Source organism: Bombus pascuorum, chromosome 9 (genome assembly GCF_905332965.1).
Source record: "Bombus pascuorum chromosome 9, iyBomPasc1.1, whole genome shotgun sequence".
NCBI lineage: Eukaryota > Metazoa > Arthropoda > Insecta > Hymenoptera > Apidae > Bombus > Bombus pascuorum.
This window is the reverse complement of record NC_083496.1, coordinates 10,653,768-10,678,130: the sequence shown is the minus strand read 5'-3', so window position 1 is coordinate 10,678,130 and position 24,363 is coordinate 10,653,768. Positions and strand designations below refer to the sequence as shown.

Genomic DNA, 24,363 nt, shown 5'->3' with positions numbered 1-24,363 from the left:
GAATAAATAAAAGCAAAGAAGTATTGCAAATGCAAAAAGTCAGAATCCTAATCAACGAACAGTGCCTTACATCTCTGTCCATTCATATCTGACATTGACTTCTCAAGAAAATTATCTCCGTCACCTCGCTCTTCACCCTTAATTTCAAGGTCGTCCATTCTTCGACTCAATCCAGCGCATTAACTGACTAGGATAACGCCTCCGGCTGATTGATAAGCGTACCGCGATGGATTGTTTATCATCGCCGATCGAAAAGTAGAGAAAAGTCGAGAAATAGCCAAAGAGAAGACGCCGCCGAATGGTTCGCCACGCCGTCTGAACCGCGTTGATTCATGACTCGCCTCGTCCCGGAAGGTATTAATTAATGATCGGGCCCGTTGCACGCGTACGCGGCCGTAGCTTAGACCCGAGGTCGCGGCGAAAGGTTATCCTGGAGGTATTTAAACGTCCGCGGGCAACGTTCGGCCGCAAAGCCCCTTCCGTTTATTTCTTTGATTGTCGTGCGATCCGGCCGCGAGAACCGGTCGCTGCTCGAGCGTCGTTTTGGTCCATGGCGCTCCGCGAGTAAATCAACTGGTAGTTAAAGCCTGCTGAAAGGTAGCCAGGAAATATTGAATTAAGTTAACTCCGATCGGACGAACGTATCTTCGTGGACATGTTGCGTGGTTTAGACGATACTTTGGTAAATAGCTGGAAGAATTTTAAATGACTCGTAGGTAATGGAGAGCTTGATGAGACTTGAAAGTAGGACAAGATGGATTTCATTCTAGTGAATGGTGTAATCTTGCTGCATTATTTCGATCATTTTCGACTCTATCACGTTTTTTTTCTTTTTTTTTTTTTTTGTCTATTGTCACAAATTGCCTTAAGTTTGAAGAAAATAGAGAAGCTTTCCCAGGCTTTAGAGATTTACTAACTTTCAAGGTATGGAGTTATCTCACAAATAACGTGGCTTTTGTGAGAGTTAAGTCGAGAACAATGGAAACTGTTACTGTTGAAATTTTATGAAGTTGGAGCAGGAAACTTGATGTAGAAAGATAAAGAATTATAAAAGAAGAAAGTGCTGAAGAATTCATCAATTGCCAACAAATAATTCTTATTTCTATCTAGTCATATGAAAATCTACTTGGATTTGGATCGCATTATTTATGGGATGATCTAATGTTTCAAAAAATAGATCTGTTCGACTCCAAACTTTCGCAACTAAAAGTAGTCTAAAAATGGATGATAAAAAGAAATACATATTTAATATTTTTGATTATATTTGAATACGTGAAGTTTTATCAAAATTCATATATTACGCTTGAATATGCATTGTAATTAAAATTTTCAAATTTATAAGGATCACGCAGAGTTCATTGTAGCAAGAGAAGATGTAAGAAAAATCTTTAGATAAGAGAATCAGCAATTCCTATTCTATAGATACTGAAACAAGGGACTGGGTATATTTAAATTAAGGCGGATACTGACAACGCTATCAGCTGTGTTTGTCATGTAAATTAACTGTACAGTGCGCGTTCAATGTTTCTCGAAGGACGAACTGGGAAATCTATATTCGTCGAAGTGTCCACGACTGGGTTGCATCGAAGGCGACGATACAATCAGGAAGAGCAATATCGATATGGGTTACAATATCGATGCGCTAGTTCGCGACGAGGCTTCAACGGGTTAGGAAACTATAACGAGATAGACGATACCGCATCGAAAGATAATGTAACTTCGTCACGTGTTTGTCCCGTAACACGATCAAGAAGACAGTGAACCTATGTTTATAGCCGACCAGAATTTCGTTCATGTAATTTACCAATAAAGTATTCTACCATTGGAAACTCTGTTTCTACAATTCCGGCTCTTAAATACGTGTCTTTTCCTAAATGTAATAATACACTTAAAAAGTGCCAATTTACACACCCCAAAACTATCTAATAATTTAAAAAAATTTATCTTCTTTCTGCTATTAATATAATGTATCGTACATTTAGAAAAATTACTAATCCTTCATGCGTAACAATATAATTTCCTATTTTTATTAGCGATAGATTACGTAAATAAAAAGAAAGAAATTACAGATCTTCACAGTATAATTTTCTAGTAATCTGAAGCACAAGCACGATTGATTCATTTTCTATCGAAACTACAAAATTATTCAACCCAACGTGTGTTTCATCCTAATAACTGTACTGCAGACTTTCATGCATTTATGCTAAATTTCAAGATACAAAAAAGGTACAAAATACATATAGTACGCAAAAATATACAAAGTATTCAAGGTAGATGTAACTTTTACATAATTCTATATAGTTTTATATTTTTATATACTTTCCAATGGATTAAATAAATTCCTATTTAAACTCTATCTCTTCACTTACGTTCATAAAGGCATAAATTTCCATAAAAAGTCACAATCTACTAATGGATAAGCAAAGTAACATATAATAAACGCGCGTCATCAGACGTCTAAGTGCTGAAAGGGTTAACCATTATACTCAGCAAGTATGCTCAAAACGCTCTTATCCAAGCGTCTCCTTTTAAGGAAACGTTGCACGTCGACAGGAGAACTATCAGGATCATGCTGGTAATCGAAACTCGGCCGAGAACCGAATTACGCCTGATCATTTACGCTGTAAATATCGTTGAAATATTCATCGAGGTGCAGTTCGCCACTCTCGCCGCCGTCGATAAGCGGCTACCAGTTGTGCCATAATACTAACGGGCATCCGTTACAATAAACATCCGTTTTAAACGGTCGCTATCACGGAGCGTACTCGAACAGAATCAACCGAGAGCAACGTTAAAATCGCACCTCGCGGGAATCCACCTCTAAATTTATAAAAGAACAATCGACCTCTCTAAGACTACTTAAAAATCGAGCCAGTAAATCCAACGATAAACTCGACACGTTGGAACTGAGAATCGCTGCTCACCACGGAAAACACGAATTTCGCGAGTCGAAAGAGACGCGTTTAAACGAAATATACGTTCGCGATGAAACAGAACGGATTCGCGTTAATTGAACGCGGTTTGGCAACGTTAGAGCTGAATTACTCGCCACATCGACGAATTTTTGCACACACTCTGATTGGTTAGGTAGTTTGGTGGTTGTGATAGGTTCAGTGTAGATATGCAATTTATGTACTAATGAATCGAGGATTGCAATCTTTTTTTTTTTTGCAATCACCAATGGTGATAGGAGAATAGTTATGATCGAATGAGTCTTTTTTTATGCGAGCCTCTAAATTCTAGAACAATTACTTTTTCAAATCTCGTGAAACCTTTACTGCTATTTAATTACCTGAGTAATGTCTTTGACGCAGACGTTACGCTTTTATTTTTCATCTTATAGTCTTTATAAACGTCACAAAGCAATGAAAATATTTTACATAAATATATGTGTTGGATGACTAACCATTTTTATTAGTTTCTATATTAATGTTAACGTGTACACTAAATCAGCCTGTTCTCAAGTAACCTGTAGTATCTTTAACGATCCCCTTTCCCTTAGAGATTAGAAAGCTTAACGTCGTCATAAATTCATTTTACTAGCCTTCATATTCACGTGCACCAATTTCAACGGGGAATTTTGTTTCTTAATTTGTTTCTCTGTTGCTTACTTCCTTCTTCTTTCAGCAATTTGTTCTTAGCCCGCATTTCCTTCCTCTTTCTTATTCGCTTTGTTCCGTGCATTATTTTCTTCGTCGTTCCGCACCATTTTTTTTTAATTCTTTCAACCGTCTTTACCTCCCGCTCTTTCTTTTCTCGTTTACTTTACTTCTTTGTTCTCGGTATTTTATCACGGCCACGCGTACAAAATATCCGTCATCCTTTTCTCGTCTTTCTTCATTCGCGGGGCCTTTATCGTCGTCTTTCAACTTGTACCATTTTCTTCGTGCTCGAATTAATTAGAGGATCTGCTTGTTCGAATGGTCTTATCAATTACAAAGTTACAGGAGATGTTATTTATATTAACGACGGCGAAACGTTCGAGTAAAATGCTGTCGTTGCGCGATAAAGTAATAAGTAGGAAAGTTTCCGTGGAGAATGAAAATCTAATTAAAAAAGTTCCCTTCGGTCCCCGTGGAATTTATATTAAGAAGCAGCAACCACTGTTGAGACACACAAAAAAAAAAAAAAAAAGAAAGAAAAAGGACGGAAGGGAGAAAAAGAAGAAAATTGCGCGACATCTTGATATCGAGTTTCCCTTTAATACACGCTGAATTAGTCTAATTAGGCCAAACTTATTTCGATAATAGCATGGTATAATATAGTACTAGCTAATCGTGGGTATAAGAGCGTTCTAATTAGAATGTTTATTGCAATTTTACTTGGCATCGGAGGAGAGCGGGTCTTCACGCTCCGACGATCGAATTGCAACATAATTGCCCGCTTAAACGATACGAAAATCATTTCTTGTCGACGCGTTCTGTGTATTTAATAACTGGCACCAAATTGCGTTTGATATTTCATGCAAATGCAGTGAGAAAACCCGAGCTTTATTATGATCAGCGTAGTAACAATTAATTACAGGAGAAAGTAAAATCAACAGACTATCAAAGATTCCATGACTGGGAGCCAAATTACGCGAAAATACGTTTTTCACATTGTAATATCGTTATTTCATATAGAACGCGAATTAGCTTCTCGTAGATAATTAAAATATTAACCACCTACGTGCAAAAAAGAAGAAAAAGGGAAATGAAGAAATCAAGAAAATAAGTCCTCAGCTATTCAAACAGCAAAGGAATAATTCCAGAATATCCTTGCTATCATAAAGGGGAGGCAAATCCGCTAGCAGTTAATTGCGCGAGGCGGAGCAACGGCCAGGGATCAAAAGCGAGACGCCGAAAAGCGTTTCCACCCTCGAATCGCTCGCGTTTCCTTACCCTCTCGCTTTCTCTCGTGGCCTTCTCTCGAAATTTAATACTCTCGCCTCAGACATCGGTTAACCTTGGCATCAGACATTTCACCGTGGCCGTGGATAAATTTTTAATAGCCTCGAATCGCCCGGACGGTCGACCAGAAGAGTCTACCCCCGTCTAACGTGGCGCATTCTCAACGGAGCCGCGAGTGTTCCTTTCAACGAATTTACACGACGGTATTTGCGCTCATTCACGGGGCTATTTGACTTTCACGTTTGCACACAGATAATTATAATCGAAGACCGACGATCCGCGGCCACCACCCAGAGGCGACTTTAATTAATCACGATGAATAACGACGGAGGCCACACGAAACTTCGTTAACTTGCAAATTTTCCCCGGGACCTGAAGCCTCCTCTGCAGGATAAATTCTCTTGCTCTTTCTTCTTTGCGCGCCGTCTTTGATTTTTCAGCCGCGGTTTTGCATTTTCTTTGGACGCGTTAATGAACGTAACTGCCAAAAGTCGCGAAGCGATAGCGACACCGGTTTATGATTGATTCAATGATCGTGATCTAGTCGAGCGTAGATATACAGGGTGAGTCATATTCTACAGACTTTCTGAATAAAATCTGGATCGAACTTTTGCGTTGTACTGTATGCTTGTGTAAGTTACATTGAAATGTAATAATATAATATATTTAATAATAATTGAATAATAATATAACGCATTCTGCATCGGTTCTTCGATCAAACTTTAGTATATACTAATAGGAAATTTTGAAGCCCCCTATACATTCAGTAGAATGTTCTGCAAGTTGAAGCTGAGTTATTCTAGGTTACGGAACTTCTGTGCAAACATGACCTAATCAAAACTGATAATCGCAGTGTTAATTAATGGGAAACTAACGCTAAATTCTTAAATCCTCTCGCATATATTCGGTTGAGTGTTTGCTAACCTACCATATGAAAATGAAACAGTCAAAGTTACTGAACTTGTCAGCAAATATAATCTAATCAAAATTAACCATCACAGTGTTAATTGATTAGAAAGAAACACTAAATTTCAACATGCCCTTACACATTAAGCGAAACATTTCGCAAGTTGCCATACGAAAATTAAAACATTTAATGTTACTGAAATTCTCTGCAAATATAATTTAACCGAAACCAGCTAGTCGTCGCAGTTTTAATTAATCAGAAACAGGCGAGGATTTTATTCGAAGCTAAATCGTCGACGAAACAAGCGGACAAACACGTGTAATCCAACGTGGTTATCATCGAATCTTCCAACAGAAACTCATAGAGCTCGATCATCAACCGTTCAACGCGAGGAGATTGCAGAACAAATTGAAGAAGGCTTCGGCCGGTAATTGTGATTAATTGGAAGGAATCCGCAGCGCGATTTTCCTAGAAATACAACGTGCTGGAACGATACCAAGAGAGGTAACGCCACCAGGCAGATCCATAATCTTGCGATCATTGCAAGCGTGTTTCCTTTTCCATCCCACCGTTTCGAATCATCTAACGCCGGGACAGCGTACGTTCTGACGCGAGATTGCGGAACAAATCGGCGCGAATTTAGCCCCGGCGATCGTGATTAACCTTTACGCCGCTAAGGGTGACCATAGTCGCTCGTCATTAAGCGACTGGCCTGTAACTCTCGGTGCAATCGCCTATTGCAATCGTCCAACGAGATGTTGTTGCGCGATGCGCCTCTCTTGTTTGCACACACAGTTGAAACAATTAAATTCCTCTTCGTTCGTCATGTCGAATCGGAAAGAAATATTGAAAGCTCGTATATTGCCGATGTAATCGATCGTAGGAGTTTTTGCGCGTCGTTTTGTAAATCACTTTGAAACAGATTCCTATTAAATTGTCTATCTGCCTACCGGGCATATACAACTTTATTTATTTGTCCCGTAAAAATTGTTATTTAATGGTATAGAGTATAGGGCATTAATGGTTGCAATTAGGATTTGTTTGACGATGTGTAAATAATGTCTTTGTAAGGATTGAACTTTTTTTTACTAAGAGACAAGTCTATGATTACGAAACGACTGATAAAGATAAGAATTTCCTTAGGCGTACCGAGACAGGGACTGTTCAGTGACTCCAAGACACTGTATTTGATATGTACAGTATATAATAAATAAGCGGAAGAAATTTATTTTTAAATAAATACATGCATGAAATAGGAATTTTAGTGAAGATTTCTGGGAATCGCTAAAAGTGGAAAAATGTAACTTGTGCCAAAAGTGTCTTGATTGTTTGAGCCTTTTTCGAATAACCGTATTTTTCTCTCGCGAAGAAATTTTTTAAATTTAAGGTAAGTATGGAATAATCATCCTTGTTGTAGTTTCTAGTTTCGATCGTATACTAAACTTAAATTTAATACAGAAACTAATTAAATTTTCTCTGTTATCTTTCAACGATTAAAACAAACAGGTTTACTATCTTCCCTATAAACATACACATTTACAAGATGTACAATTTTTGTGTAAATATGTTATAACTGTGAAATATAAATAATAGAAAAATTACACTACCACTGCCAAAGGAACAAACGTATTAAAACTCCTCTTGCGAGTTAAAACGAGTGCAAGACCGAGACATACAAATTCGAGAAACGTGCGCAACTTAAAGATCCCTCTTGGAAAAGAACGTTGATTATCCCAGCTTGATACGCTAAGGGTAAAACCCACTAAAGCTCTCATACTTTATGCCCAAAAAGCTTTTGACTCTGGCTACACATTTCTGCTGCAACGTTTTCCAGCCAGATCGTGTAACATAATTCTGAAAATAAAGCATCGGCGAGCAACGTAACGAGTCAGAGAAACCGGAAGAAATCGGAGAGGATTTAGCCAGGATAATCGTGATTAATCACGACAGATTCGAGAGGGCCAACGCGAGATATCGCGTTCCTGGAACTGCATCCACCGCGATAACGATCCGAACTACACTCCAGAATCATTTTTCCAGCGATCGTCTCGCGTAATTTCCTCTTTCCAACGTACTTTTTTCTTTTTCGGGTGTATCACCCAAGAGCCAATTACACGGCTCGCGTTACACGCGTTTGATTCACGATCTCTTGGTCGAATAATCGTGCGAATAATCACGAATAGACTGTGGAAAATTTAAAGATTTTCAGACAAAACATATGTAAAATGTCCACAGTACAATATTTATTTATTAGACTATATATATATATATATATATATGAAATTTCAATTTAGATCCCATTACTTATGTTCATAGAGATAGAAAAATGCATAAGAATCCGCGGTTTAATCGTATTTAATTCGACGATTAAAAAGAATGTACACGATGACATACAAAAGTGTATAAAATATCGAAAATAGGATAGTTCTTATAATTAGACTGCGGATTTCATCTATAATAAATTTGAAGGTGCAAAATTGCACGGGATGCGTATCATGTGAAAAAATATCTAAAATATCCAACGTATAATGTTTTCTATGATACTTGACAGGTAAACCAATTTTCTACCGAGGTAGGAATTCCACGCTTTTAACTGTACCCTCAAAAATATGAATTTACGTAGAAATCCGCGGTCTAATTACAATTTTTAGTAAATGAAACAAATTTCCATCTGGCTTGCGTTTCTTTAGTTACGTTCATAAAAATAGGAAAACGCAACGAGGAAAGCGCAACGATCAGGTAAGTTAGGTCGGGATATGCTAGTGTAGTTTCTATTCTGAAGTTTCGGAGCTGTTGAAGTTCGCGAGCCGGTCCACGGGACTCCATTAGGTTCGTTAAGCGTTAACGCTTCGCGTGCAACGATATTCCGTAATGGCTAACCTGCAGGCTAATGGAACGCGGGTAGAAAGCGGATTTCACTATAACCTCAATTCTGTCGTTCGCATTAATATCTATTGTGATTACTTTTGCTGGCGCCACTGCCGTCAGCTCGATTCGGGATTAATTATTACGCCGAAAGAGAGCAAGAGGCGGCATGGAAATCCAATGAGTTCGACCACTCGTAACTCGGGACAACGCTGATTTTATTGCTTCGCTGCTTCCATTCTGACTCTGATTAGTTTTTGTGAGAGAAATGGTAGGTCGAGGTATGCGAAAATTTTGACTGAGGAACGTATTATTCTTTTTTACTACGAAGGGCGTATATTGCGGGATGAAATGAAATTTTTTGAACGTCACCAGATTTTGTTTGTGATGTTTCTGTTTTAACGCACAGTTTCTATCTAATTTTACTGTAGGTTGATTAACTCGTTCTCAATATTGAGCAATACAGTTAAATACAAGACAGAAATATTCTCGAGTAATTATTTGTTAGGAAAATGTATAAAATAAACGTATACGTTTTCCGTAATATAGAATTACTTCTATTTTCATTTATGTATTGTGCCATAAATCGTACGATAATTAATCTTGTATGTACTATTTTTTAGTTTTTACATATCACTCCGAAGATGCAAGTAGACTCAAAGAAAAATGAAAAGAGAAAAGAAAAGACAATAAAAGGATACACAGAAATTGAGATATTAATATAAACTTATTTCCCATTAAATTATGGAACAAGAAATAGAACTTTCAATATAAAAATATTGCTTGCCATTTACAAGGACATAAATGAATATTTAAAAATTCTTAATCACTCATCACCATTTTTTGATCGTATTTCACGTTTCTATATTCGTATCATTATAACGATTCTCTGTATTAAAAAGGGCTTATAAAACGAGCCACTCGCGGTAGAAACATCAAGCGTACAAGGGAAAAAAATAGAACACGACGCGGAGAGCAGTGGCTTCAATGTAAAGAATCGACGCATTGTCCAGGGTGAAAGGTCAAAGAGCGTTAAAAATACTGAGCCGGTCGAGGGTCATTATGGAAGAATTAGATTGTGGAAAATATGCAGCGAGCAGATAACGAACGTACAAGGTTGGCCTAATGAAACAGCTCCGGTACCGTTCGAGCGCCTCTTGCTCTTCTTCGATCGACGAGATAAAGAGTATCGTGCACTGACCTTCTTCAGGTGACCCTCGCTCGTGCCTACGAAGACGACCGTGTAGTCGCCGGTCGAGGTAGCAGCGACCGCCGTCAGATGTGTATCGAAAGTGAGCACAGGGGTTCCCTCCATCGGATCTTCGCCTCCCAGAGGTGTGTTCACGTCCAGACCGCAGAAATCCTCGCCAATCGTTTGCAGTTTCTGTAATCAGAGATAAAACGAAATCGTCGTCAGTTCGGAGTTTGTTGATTCCATGAACAGAAATTTGGAACAGGCGACTATATATGTTTTTTATTATATATTGGATTCTGAAGATTTTAGTTTTGAGAGTTTTAGAAGTGTGAGTGTGAAAATATAGAAATTAAGACGTTTGGGACGTTAGAAATTGAATGTAGAATTAGAAGATTTGAGAATTTTCAAATTAGGAAATTTGAACGATAAAATTCGAAAATCTGAAATAGCTTAAAAATTTGACAATTTAGTATATCGACAAATAAGAAATTTCAAAGTTTGAAGATTTTTAAAATTAAAAAATTTGGGAACCGAGAAAGATCGAAGAACGCGAATATGAAAATTAAGAGATCTTCAAAGATGTTTAAATATAAGCACATGAAAATAGCAATTAATAATGATTTGAGATTTCAAAAGATATTTAACAGGAACAAAACGCTATGTTACATTAATCAGCGTATCTCTCTGTGAATCTTTTCAGCGTGAAACAAGTATATTAATAACAATTACAGCTTATTATTATACGCTGAAGATTGTAACAGGTGAAGCAATTAGCTGTAATGTACACTGTTTACATGACAAACAACGTAACTAATAGCGCTTGTTATGAGGTGCGTTCCTTATTTTATATTTACAGACTAAATGTACCGTCACTCGTGAATATTTAAAATTTATTTTATCTATATTCGCGCGGATTAAATGCAAACTCGTGCAGTCAAAAATATCATCTCCTTCCTTCGTTAAAGTTTTCAGTAGAGGACGATAAAAATAAGCTTCTAGAGACATCGGTTATCGATTTTGCAAAGTTTTGTTTGAGTATCGACAGTCTTCTAAGTTTCTGACATGTCAACGGCTATTAAAAAGTAGCAAGAAGCTCCGAGTTTACCAAGTTTTAATTAAGATCCAAACTTTTCCTACTCATGAATGTCTAAATCAAGAAGTATCAAGGTAAATGAATATGCGAACGGAAAATCGCGAAACTGGAAAAAAAGTCACGCTTCTATCAAGAACTTTTTTATACGTTACGTTAATCTTAAGCTATTCTTAAAAAACGTTGATCTTACAGCTTAAGGATCTTCTAAGTTATATCAGATAATAATATATGAAATACATTATTATTCGTATGAATTTTAATATAATTATCTTCAGAGTTAATAGCAATAATAATATACTATAAGATTAAATATACAAAAGTTGTAACCATTTCATTCAAATCTAACCAAATTTACCGAAATGTTTAAAAAATTAACACTGTTAAAAATACTTGTAATACCATCATTAATTATACTATTATTAAAAATAATATCACTTGAGAATTAAAGCCAAGCGTCAGCTATTAGTATAAGTGAAATTACTTAGGACATTGACTTGGGAAACATAGATGAAGATCATTGAAATCGATATGCTATGTCCTCTTCTATATTATTACTAAATATTCATCTCAAAGAATCCAATCTATCATAATATCCTTATAAACTAAATAATTATAATAAAATCTATATTAAAAAATAAATATAATAAATTAAAATTAAACATAAAAATTGAAAAATAAATATAATAAAATCTTTTGAGAATTAAAGCCAAGCGTCAGCTATTAGTATAAGTGAAATTACTTAAGACATTGACTTGGGAAACATAGATGAAGATCAGTGAAATCGATATGCTATGTCCTCTTCTATATTATTACTAAATATTCATCTCAAAGAATCTATCATAATATCCCTATAAACCTACTCTTACAATCTTTCAAACTTCGATTATCTGATTTTACCTCATAAGGTTATCAATTCTCCTAATCAACTCTCTCATATTAACCAAGGCCAAACCACAAATCAAATCACGGAAATCGCGTATTAGATTCCGCGTTCCTAAGCAATAGAGACATCGTACGCATAAATAGCTTCTTCCTATCATACCTTGCACCCTCTTATCTCTAAACGTAGAGACCTTGCGGCGGCATGATTAAATCGCCAGATGATAAGTTCACAGCGACGACCGTGTGAATCCCGCGTGTACTGTTTCATAGCTGGGAAGGTATGCATATCTTATTGATTTACGATGACTATAAGAAGTATTGGTACGCAATTGTATTGACAATAAAATACATCATTGTATTGACGGGGCAATGTCTTATTGGGAATTAATTTATAAATACGATACAATTCCTAATAAAAAAATGTCTACTTGATTATTTCTGATAGATCTAATTATATAACAATTATTAAAGACACTCGTATTAGTCTAAACTGTTACCTAAAGTTTATGGCATACTAATATATATGGAACAATCTATGAGCAGATGAATTTTTATGAATGAAATACCTGCGTATCTTTTGTATTAACAGTTTGGTTATTCCCCGTAGTAAAAGATAACGAACAATAAATAATAATAAAATATCAAATTATAAAAACATTCGATTTCAGAGAAAATACGACGTGAACGGTAGCCATCGTTGTTTGTCTTTTACCAAACATGAGAGCGCATGCAATTCAGATGGTAAGCTATTTATCAGCTTCTGCAAAACGGATCGAGATGAAACATAGCCTGTTTTCTTTCCCGGACACTAAGCTTCATAACAGAGAAAACCGTTCAAACCTGTTCAGTAGTTTTTACGTGATGTGAGTACAAACATAGAAACAAACAAACGAAGATAAAAATATTCCAAAAATTAGTTTTTTTCGACTTCATAACTTACGAGCTGTTTCTGGATGACCGTTTTATTTACTTTTTACTCTATGTACAGACATACTATTGTTTTATCGTATGTATAGATACACTGTCGTGAATAAATATGAACTCAACCCCATCTTTAGATTCTTCATAATATTAAAGCAAAAATTGACAAAAATGTTTATATAATATCATATTATAATATAATACAATAATCAAAATTTTCTTCTTATTAAGTCTAGACAAAATGAAATGTTCCTTCAAATTGTGTTTTCGGCTGTGAAAAAATATTAACTCAACGTTAGTTTTGTTACCTTTGTATTCAGTATATATTAGCAGATTTTATTCTTTTTTTAAGTTCAACGATATTTTCCAAAGGTGGCTTCTTCTGATCGTAAACATTTTTAGTTAGAATTCCCCACAGGTTTTTGATCAGGTGAGGGTCAATGATGGCCATAGTAATAATTGTATTCCGAAATACTGGAACCACTTTTTTGTAGTGACAGTTGTATGAATGGAAGCATTGTCTTGTCGGAAAATTGTCCTTTTGTCTTCTATTTCGGTTGTGAAAGACAATAGTTCGCCATGTAACATTTCCTCATATTCTATAACGTTCTATCTATGCTTTACAAAAACAATTTCACTTAACATATCCAGGCATGATCAGTCATGTCTCTTGCAGATATTGAAGAAATAATACTGAAAATGTGTTTGAGTCTATAATTATTCACAAGAACTGTACGTATGGATTATATTATGGTCATTTTATAGCATAAAATTGTGTATACTTTAATTCGACCGAGTAACTCGTAAACAGTAAAATATCGATTCAGAAAGTCGTATCTACGTCCTAGTAATTATTTTTCCTAAAGTAAGGAAATGTTTGGTGATTACGGGCGCGAGTGTACAAATAAAACCATGCGAGGTAACGACGAGCGACAGAAAGCAGCATGGTCCCTTGATCACGTGCTGTTCCTCTGCTCGTTTTTCCGACTCAAAGATGCTTGAAAAACAGAAGGACGTTGATTCGTTTGTGATTTCCTCTGGACGTGGTTTTCGCTACGGGAAAACAGGGTTATCGTAGGTTATCGTTCGCGAGCGGAAACCATGAAAAGTATTCAGCTGGTGAAATATCGCCGCGAACCAAGCCACGATAAATTATCGTAGTGTCGGCAATTAATTCTTGGCGGCGTAGTGGCGATTAATCGTGTCGCGCGACCAGATGCGATACTTTATTGCCCTTGGTGCCGAACCTTCCTCTCGTTGCGTTGCTTTCAGACGAGCGCAAGAAGTCTCTCACCACCCGCGGACTTGCAGTTCCTTCCTTCCAACTCCCAACGTACCTACGCTCGGTGAAATCGTCTCCAGTTTCGCGGTGATATTCGCCGTGACAGTCTGGTTGAATGCCACGCGGCTTTTTGTTGCGGGAGGAGCACCGAGTTTTGGTCTCTTCCGGACCATGGCCGGGGACGTTGATTTAATTGCGTTGAAGTTACGATTAATTTCGCAGGTCGTCAGTTGAGCAGCTTAGGATAAAGTTGGGATGCTGAAAATGTTTGTCACTTTTTTTATGAAGCAGAAAGAGAAGACGGTAAAGTGGATTGTACGGTGGTTTTCTTGCTGAAGTTAATACGTCTGGAAAACTGTTATTGTATCTATGTTCGTAAGTGTCGTTAAATTTATATAATTCTTCGATACTGGCGTACAATACAATATGTCAATTAACTAAACGATAAATGGATGTATTTGTTTCTGGGATAACTGGCGTTGAACGTCAATACACTATGTCTTTTTATAAAAATATCAGAAAATATAAATTTTCATTGATAAAAGAAGATTTCTTCATCGCAGCTTCAAGAAATTATTACGTGACGAAATAGACGCATTGACAAATATCTCCAAAATTTTGTCAGACGTTTCGCAAACCTAAGACAGTACGAAGATGATGAAATAACTTTCAATTTTTATAAAAACAAGAAAAAGAACTAAACCGATTGCGCTAAAAAAGATCAGTACACTATTTTCGATTGCAGAAAAATCAAGAACATTTAATATGATCCTAAAGCGATTCATCAATCACCTATCTGAGTTCAATATCCTATCCAATTAAATAGAAAAGAAGAAAAACTGTCTTGAAAATCGTCGCAAATTAGCCGGCGGCTTAATGAAAGTCAAACCATCGCCGGGATTCAGTTGATTCAGCAGAAACTCTTCCATGAGTCGTTCTACGAATGCCGAGCAAACTGACAGGGGATGCTACCCTCGCCCATACCTCGCTGCACACATACATCCATATTTACACATATTTTCTCACAGACGAGCTAAAACGTTGAAATCTTCGCACACACATACACATAACCAGGAGAGGTCAATACATCGACGAGCAGAGGTGGAAAGCCCCGGTTTCGGTGAGGCCACTCTCAAGTCAGCTCTATTTACATTCCAGGGTTGCTTTCGCCACCCTGTATACACTGCACCGAACAATTATTTGCATTCCTGGTGCTAATACGCCGCCGACGTTAACGGAAGGGGCGTTGCAGTACACTTTCGCTTCGCAACACCACATTCCACCTTTCTTTCTCTCTCTTCCATCGAATTCTCCATCTTCGGCCAACTTCCTTCTTCCTTCCGTTAGAAAGAGCCAGGCTCGAACAAACAATGGTTATGGTAAAACAACGAGGCTCTCTATTGAAAATGCGCCTAATGCAGCCATCAACACAAAATGGAGGCTCGTTACTGCGCGTTCTTTGCCCTTTTTTTTTTTTTTGTTTCTGCCCTCTCCCTTTTGCCTTAACTCGGAAAATTGGAGTAACGACGCGTTAGCTGACTCGCTTCTCGCGAACTGCTGGGAAAACGAGTCGACCGAATGGTCTGGAATATATCCTTCTTTATCTTCTCCTCCTTTTTTCTTTTTATATTTTATTTCTTATTTCTTTGAACAAACGGGTGAAAATGGCGAGTAAAGGATGCGCAGCTGTGTGCACGTGCGCGCGATACGGTGATTAATTTACACGTGTCCTGTTTCAATGGGAATCGTTTGATTACGAGCACTCGCAGGATCGTTTGTCCGTGGCTTTTCATTAAATACGATGATCCGCCAGAGAACTCTCGATAGTTAACGGAGTTATCGATGTTAGGATATCCTGGCTCGTATGAATCGTTTGTGAAGCGTTTTCTATTCGTTAATGATCCACACATATGCACGTGGCAAAAGTGTTCGCGATTGTAATTGGATCAATTAAAAGAGCATCGAGGTACATCGAGATTTTGGAATTACTTTCGTGCGATGAGTTTGTTGAGGTTTCTTATTAAGTAATTTGGTAATTGCTTGATAAAGTTTCATGTTTTTATGCACATAACCGAATTAATGAAATTTAAATAAAGATTTGTAGTGGAATAACTTCATCTTATATTCTATGCATATGTATGCGTGTAATAATAAATATAAGCTTGTGAATTATTAACATTTCGGTAGTACGGTGTTTTCAAGCGAGAAATCTACTTTACGGTAACGCTTAAAAGTATATCTAAATGCGACGATATTAAATAGCATTAAATGTTGTAATGTCAATATTAACGTCGAATATTAAAGCTTGCATGCACAAAGTGTGGAAATGAAATAAATTACGTATATTTCTCTACAGTCGATGCAACGCTACAGCTTTATATTTTCTGTTAGCTTAATGTTCATTAATGTAATGAATTCGTGTTCCGTGTTGCAATTAAACCCACAAGCAGCAGGGACTGATTTGCTAAATACATTAATTAGAATAATTAGAAAACTCCAGTTTTGGTCTTTCGATCTTTCTGGAAACTACATCGAACGTGACTTCGTTTCATCAAAAATCAATTTAATCTTGTTATAACGTTCTCAATCGATTGAATTTTTCAATTAGTGTTTCCTCAATCGATATTTATTAATTTTGGTAATTTACGATTTACAAGTTTCTATCTAGTAACGCTGCCCGAATCGTGTAAAATGATCTAGTTTGTAAATATGTCGAGTTCATTTACAATTTCGTACAGTATCTCTACATTTTTCCACCTTTTAATAAAATTACGTAGTTTCGCTATGAACATCATTATGAGATGAGACATCAGCTGCTTATGAAAAGACGTAATTTCACGTGAACGGCCGAGTCAACGATGGAATCTCTCGTATACCACTTCTTAACTCTGTTCCAGCACAGTGAAAGAAGGAAAAAAATTTATGTACAATCCCGGGATCCTCTAATTATTTTCAGCGGCGCGCTATACCGCCGTCGAACTCCAGCGAAATCTGATTTACCTGTAACCGGCAAACAATTCAGCTTCGGCGTGCAGGGACTTCATTAAAATTTAACGAACGCCGCTCATTTGCCGGTCTCTTGGCGTGCGCATGCCGCGTGAAACTGTGTCGAAATAAAAGCGGACGCGACGAATGAATCGAGCGTATGCTATGTTCCCTTGGTCCACCTCTTTCCAGCGACGACACACTTCCTACACCTTTATATCGCATCATATATTCTGTAAGCAACGGAGTGATAAAAAAAGAGCGAAAGACGATATAATCGAGAGGATATCATGAATTCTACTATTAGTGCCGAGAAGATCACATTTCTATACTATTTTACGAACTCTATCGTTAATCCAGACAAAGAGAAGCATAAGGAAGAAGAAATAAAAAGAAAGGAGAGAAGAAGTAAACGAAAGAAAAGTATCGTCACTATAACGCGTCATAAACTATGTCAGTAACCTCAGAAGAAAAAAAAAAAGAGAAGAAAAAGATAGAAGGAAAGGAAAAGGAATAATCAACACTTCTATAGGACAGTGAAATCTCAGGATCATCCTCCAATCAGGAACATTGAAAAAGATGTGACTGTAAACAATGAAGTTAAAAAATAAAGAGATATTTGGTCGTTTTATACCGCATCGTGAACTTTGCTAGCGACGTTCAAAAAAGAACGGAAAAGAGAAAAGAAATAATCGACACTCGTACAACCACATCGTGAACTCTGTCAGTAATCCAGGAAAAAAGAAGAAACTGGAACTTGGACGAGGAAGTAATCGACATCACCGTCGTGGACTCTGCTAACAATCCCAGAAAAAAGAAAAAAGAAAGCAAAACGATACCCTGATACCACATCATGAACTCTGCCAGCGTTTGCAAAAAAAAAGCGAAAGGTAAGAAGAAATAATCGGCATCATTCTATCATATCATAAACTTCGTCATCTCTGTCAGTAATCTCGAAAGAAAGAAGAAAAGGAAGTAATCGACATCTCTATACTACCATCATGAATTCTGCTAACAATCCTGAAAAAAAGAGGGGGGAGAGACATCCTTATACTACGTCGTGAACCTTGCCAGCGATTCCGTAAAAAGAGCGAAAGAAAAGAAGAAATAATCGACGCCCCTGCACACTATACCACGAATTCTGTTAGCAACGTCGAAAAAAAAGGAAAGGAAAAGGATTAATCGACACCCCTATGCCACGCAACGAATTTTATCAGCGACGTCGAAAAAAAGAAAAAAAAAAGGACGAGAACGACGAAAGGAAATACAATCGACAGGACGATAACTGAAACGGAACGTCAAAGGCATGTCGAATCGTAGAACGCGCAATTAATACTGGCATGGTAGGATGTTGTTCGATGGTCGTCTTGTGACATTTTACCCCGTCGTGTGTCTGTAGGTACGTGCGTCGACGACTAATCAGCACGGCTAATTATCATGCATCAACTCTGCGACATCCTATAAGCGGCGTCAATATACGGATAACTTTCGACGCGTACTCCGATCACGGTGCTACGTCTGCTTTTTTGCGCTCGCCGCGGTAAATTCGACGAGGAACATCCAGGAAGAAGTTTCGCGGATGAAAGTTCTGTAATTGGAGGGAAGACGGGGTGCTTCGAAGTATAACGAAGTAAGTAACCAGCGTACAGGAGAAATCATCTTTTTGTACGACTATTAGGAAGTTTAGCAAGGGAAATTTTTAAGTGTTCTTATTTCCTCGCGAGTTTAAAAAAGGGGTAATTGGGGGTAAGTTATTTATGACATAGTGTAAGGGAGCTTCGAAGCAATTTACTTTTTATGTCAGTGGTACCGATATCACGTATAATAATTTGATAAATATGTAATATTAATTACAGTATGTTTTAGTCGGAGTTTGATAGAATTTCGTTTAAATAAATGAGATGTCGGTAGTTAAGACCGAAAGAAACCGGTTGACCGTAATTAAGGTTTAAGAAAAGTGAAAGCAATAAGTGACGGCTTAATAATTGGTTGTTAATAATTATGGGCAATACCGGTGATTTATTGTATCGTCACTTTATAACTTACACTTTTTTAGCTCTTAATTACTGACGTCCAATTCAAGACCGACAAAGTTTGTGGAACCCCAATTAAAACACGCTGGTGTTACATATTTACAAAATTAACAGCACATTCATTTTTATATGAAAATGCAACACAAGTAATAAATTATAATTTCTTTCTGGAAGGTATTTCAAACAAGAAGAGACGTTTCAATTTTTTAAAATGCTATTCTCTCGTTACTTTTAGCTTCCAGAATTTGCTGTTAGAAAAGACCTCTTGATAATTGCTTAAAAAATTATATAGATAAATAGGAATATCGGCAAGTAAGTCTGAATATGTTTTGAATTTTCGAAAGTATAAATCACAAAAATATCATTGAAAGAAGAGGATAGCATGGAGTGTTGAATACCTACAAAGAGAAGTACACTCGACTTTTTGACTAACAATAAGCAAACACTGTCAGAAGGATTAAAATTAACCACATGTTCGCTAATTTTATCGAGAATATTCGACATAAAGAAATGCTTACAGGGAATTATCGAGCAAGCCGATTAAAATAATTGAACAATATCTCATGAAATTCATATCTTTCATACATGTTACGAAACTTTGATAGGTACAGATATTACTATATTAATCGGAATATTTCGTTCCTGGTAATTAATCACGAACGTGCTCCAATTATTTTGATATCCTCTTTACCGTTCTGCTAACTTATTTTTTATTCAGTCAAAAGAAGATGAACCTCTCTGATAGCAACAGCACACGAACGGTTTGGATAATGTTATGGCGTGAACGGAGAAGCGGCGAAAGAAAACAGAGCTCGCTATACTTCATAATCTTCGTATCGAAACAATCGAAAGGGGCCGGTTCATTAATTTTCCCGCCTTCATTTTCCGTTCGCATTCTTCGACGCAACGAGACCGCTTTTACAAATTCCCAGCAAGCGGGCAAGGGAGGGGGCAGTTTCGAGCTGTCGTTATTTCGTTTACGTCAAAAGCACGTTCAAGTGCAAATTGTGCAAAATCGACGGACGGGAGGGGCAAGTCTGGAGGGTAGAGGGAAGAGGTGAATGAAGGGGAAAACTCGTTACAAAACGCTACGAATCGTAATCAAACGGGGGATTGGAGAGAGCGGCAGCGGCGAAAATCTAAAACAGGTTCCCGGATTTTAATTCGCCGCAATTGCGTTAATTGAATTCCCGTGATACCGTAAACCGAGAAACGCGAAAAATGAAATGAAATAAAGAAATAAAGAAATAAAAAGAGAAAAGGAAGGGAAAAGCGGAAAGTAGGGAGGGGGAAATAAAAAGGAGGGAAAAGCGAAGGACAAAAAGTGGAGAAAAATTGATACCGGTACGTAGCAGCGGACCGAATGAAAACGTTGGAAATTCTAGCGAATTTATCGCCGCGTTTTTCTCTTCATTTTCTTTGCCGACTATCTTCGCCTCCACCCACGCGTGGACAGAATTTCTGCTCGTCGGAAAACGCTTCAGATTTGTTTCCATGGTGGCGGGGGTTTGTAATCGAGGATTGCGGTTTCGAGAAAAGCGTCTGTCACGCGCAACCGATCGATACGCTTTTCCCGCAATCTTCTTCTCAGCTTTTACGCTCGTTCTATCTTCCCGCGAGTTTCTCGGATCCCTCTTTTCCCGTCGTTTCGTCGTTCTTCGCTGTCATACATCGCGGCTCGTCCATCCGCATATTTCCAGCCGGATATCCTGACAAGGGGACAAATTTTATCACCACAAACATCCGGAGAATCCAATGACAATACAAAAGTCACGATAAGGAGGAAATAGAGGGGGTTGCTGGATAGCTGTATCTTGTTCAAGATGCGTCAGTTCCCTAGTCGACGTGAAATTACTTATCACTTCGTCATTCGAATATCAATGTGCTTCGTTACAATAGTCGTATAAATAGCCTGTTGAGATTTATCGAATTTGTTGTTGTAACGTGAAGTTTGAGATTAAATTGTCTGCTTGTCAGGCTACTGTGTTATCTGTTGTTGATTATTCGACTGTGGGGAAATTGGATATAGCGAGAGAGAAGAATGTAGCTGACGATACCGATAACTAAAGAAAGGAGTGTTCTATGATATGTGTTGGTAACTATTGTATGGTTAAAGGAATGTCAAATAGTATACTTTGTTAAACAATTAATCATTCAGTGGATAATTTTGTGATGCAAGTATGTACATATATGACTGTACTTCGTTTACAGTTTTCTGAATTCAATTATAATATGGTGTTTGTTTTATAGCTTATTTCATTAATTTACACAGATTTAGTATTATAGCGAGAAATATGTGTTATTGAGAATATACATTGCAAGATATATATGTGTTAAAAATTTATGACTTTCTAATGTCGTCTTTTGTATACTTATCGAATGGACAATGATAATTTCTAGAATTTCTGTATTACTTAAATTCTTCGTCTGTTCCTTCAACCTTTATTTTAAACGAATAGCACTGATGTATTAATATTTGTATATATGCCATTTTATTCTTTATATCGATCAAAGTACAAAACACGTGATATAATATCATCAAAAAATTGATCATTCTCTACCGATAAATTGAAGAAGGACTTCTCCGTCAAGGAGATAATTTAGCACATTCCTAAGCCCTCACAAAACGTCGCGTCGTGATCTCATTTAAATAAATCCGATAACGCCTAACGCAAAGGATAACGATATCGAAATCCAACTTCTGCAAACTGAACTCTCCGAGAAAATCCTAATATAAAAATACTCTTACATGTGTCGGCACGACGAGATTTTTCATCCGGAAGAGAAAAAAACCATTCGCCATTTTTCTTGGCAAATAGTTGGGAAAGAGGCTTCCAACTTCTTTTTTCTTTTTCCGTTAAATAGCATTCCTGTTTCACATCGAAACGTTGAAATTTTGCGAGGAGAAGAAAGAGACAAATTGCGAATCGTACGAGAAATCGGCTTTACATTTTCGAAATATTTACACTCTGTCGATCTGACAACTGAAAACTGATACAAACTCGATTCAACCTCTTAAAAAAGGTGATTCACTGTTCGTGGCTTGTTTGGCAACGAATAAATAGCTTTCACAAGAATATTTCGCGATCTCTCGAAAATTATTTTCTATCGATGAACTCTTTTCAACGGACATAAATAAAACGAAATAAACAATATTTAAATGTACAAATGCACCCAAGCGTGCAAGCGCATATAAAATACGTTACATACACATACATTTCGCTTATATACAAGTGTGTAAATGTTAGTGTAAACTGAAACGCAACGCCAGACGTATAAAATGTTCACTATCGTTTTCAAATTGGATTTCGTTGGATTAACCGAACTCGTGCAAGTTGAACATTTTTGTTGGAAATTAAGCGGCGCACAGTGTGGCATTTGAATGAGGATTCGGCACAAAAATCAAAATTCGCTGACCACGTTCGCACGTTCACAGTTCACGTTCGCACGTTCTACAGGATGGCATTTGGACGAGGATTCGGGACAAAGATCAGCAAATGCATATAATATGCAGTTTTCCTGAAATTTGATATCAGGGTATCCGGCGTGAGTAAAAAATTGTTTATCAAATGTTTGTTAATATTTTCCTTACTTCTTGCCTTAGTTCAAATATCTTGAATATTTATCTTGTTTTGATCTTTCCATCTTTTCGTAAATATCATGAAGAAATCATTTATCTTTCCATTAGTTTCATCACATATTGTGTTGACATTTAGCAGAGAAAAATTTTGTTTCACTTTCAAAATTTTCTTGGAATAAATGTAGTCAGAAATTCACTCTTCAACCAGATTACGAATGGATTGTACTAAAAAGATTAAGAACGTGCAGTGCAGTAGATTGCAGCAAGGGAAATTACGTGGCAATGCAATACGATATCTTCTTGACATAGAAAAATTAAAAACAAGACGGTTTGAACCGTTTTTTTTAATTGCTCCTTAAAGAAAGAAAGAAATTTTTAAATCTGAAATTAAAATGATAGATATCTTTGCTCAAATTCTCCATATTTAAGGTGTAAAAAACAATATTTAACGAGAATTAACGAACAAGAATATATAATGAATGAGTGACCTGATTTTCAAATGATTAGATTTGGATGTACAAACGATTTTTATTAATCCTTTTACAAAATTATACAGACTGATATCATCGAATAATAATTTAGATTTTTGTCCATTGCATGGCGCACTGGCGCGGCGTCGTGGCGTGAAGCGATTATGAATTTGAGAAAAAGTAAACAGGTGAAAACGATTTCTTTCGAATTCCGTCTGATTTATTCTCTAGAAATATTCATTTCAAATTAGCCTGGCCTATCGTATATTTCAATTAACATTTTCGACAATTTTATGTGCGTATGTATAATTTTTTAAGGTAATATCAAATTTTCCTGTATTTGTATTTAATTCGAATGTGAAAGTGTTCTTCATTGTGAAATATTGTGAAAAGATACAAATATTGTAATTTTTACATGGAATTTCATTTATCGTTAGAGTCGTACGATATTTTATTAAATTTAAATTTAATAACTGCGAAAGTGTTACAATATTTATACGGCTGATAAAAAATATAGAAAATTTAAATTTCGTTATAGCATTGTTATATAGGTTTAATTAAATCTAAATACTCGTTTCATTATTATGTGCCGATATATCGCTTATCGATTGAATGCTTCACTTATTTCCTCTACGTACATAAAGATAGCGAAACAGAAACACTATTGTTTATGCAATTAATGTTCGTGAAAGCGTGGCCAATTTAATTTTTCTAGTTTCACCCAGAATATTTGCTTGTGCGTTCTATAAATTATACAATTTTCAGTCGTTGCTATATAAATTTATCAGTCAGCTATGTACATCCGCGTCAACGCGCACAGTTTCGAAGTAGCGGATCAACAAAGCGATCGAGTTGCAAGAATGTATACTTCCGCTCGGTTTCTGCTTTCAGGATGAATATTCGTGTCTTGACCTGTCAGACCGATACAAGGCTTTGTATTTTCCTCGATACAAAGGCGGAAATAACAGGACTCGAAACGTCGAGCACTTTTCCCCAATATCTATCTTTGTCTTTCGAATAAACTTGTAGAGAACAGATATTTGATGGAAAGGAAATGGGTTATGGAAATATGATTAATCGTTTCACGATAGCACTGCTTTATTCCCCATTCTGATTTCTTTATTCGAATAATTCGCTAGCTAAACACATATAACTTTCTCGATCGTATCAACATTCACGGAATAAAAGTTATATAAAAGTTAACCATATTAAAGTGATATAAAAGTCATCGATATTCAAATTATAAATTTTCTGTTCTAAC

At 36.7% G+C, this 24,363-nt stretch overlaps 1 protein-coding gene across 4 annotated transcripts in view; it reads right to left on the bottom strand.

The window, feature by feature from the left end:
* Positions 1-24,363, bottom strand: part of LOC132910476 (plexin-A4) — a 441,637-nt gene that overhangs the window by 96,425 nt on the left and 320,849 nt on the right. For all 4 annotated transcript variants that reach the window (XM_060966206.1, XM_060966207.1, XM_060966208.1 and 1 more), the window contains one exon: positions 9,863-10,045. In XM_060966206.1, coding sequence (XP_060822189.1) covers positions 9,863-10,045 — 183 coding nt within the window. The remainder of the gene's footprint in view (positions 1-9,862; positions 10,046-24,363) is intronic.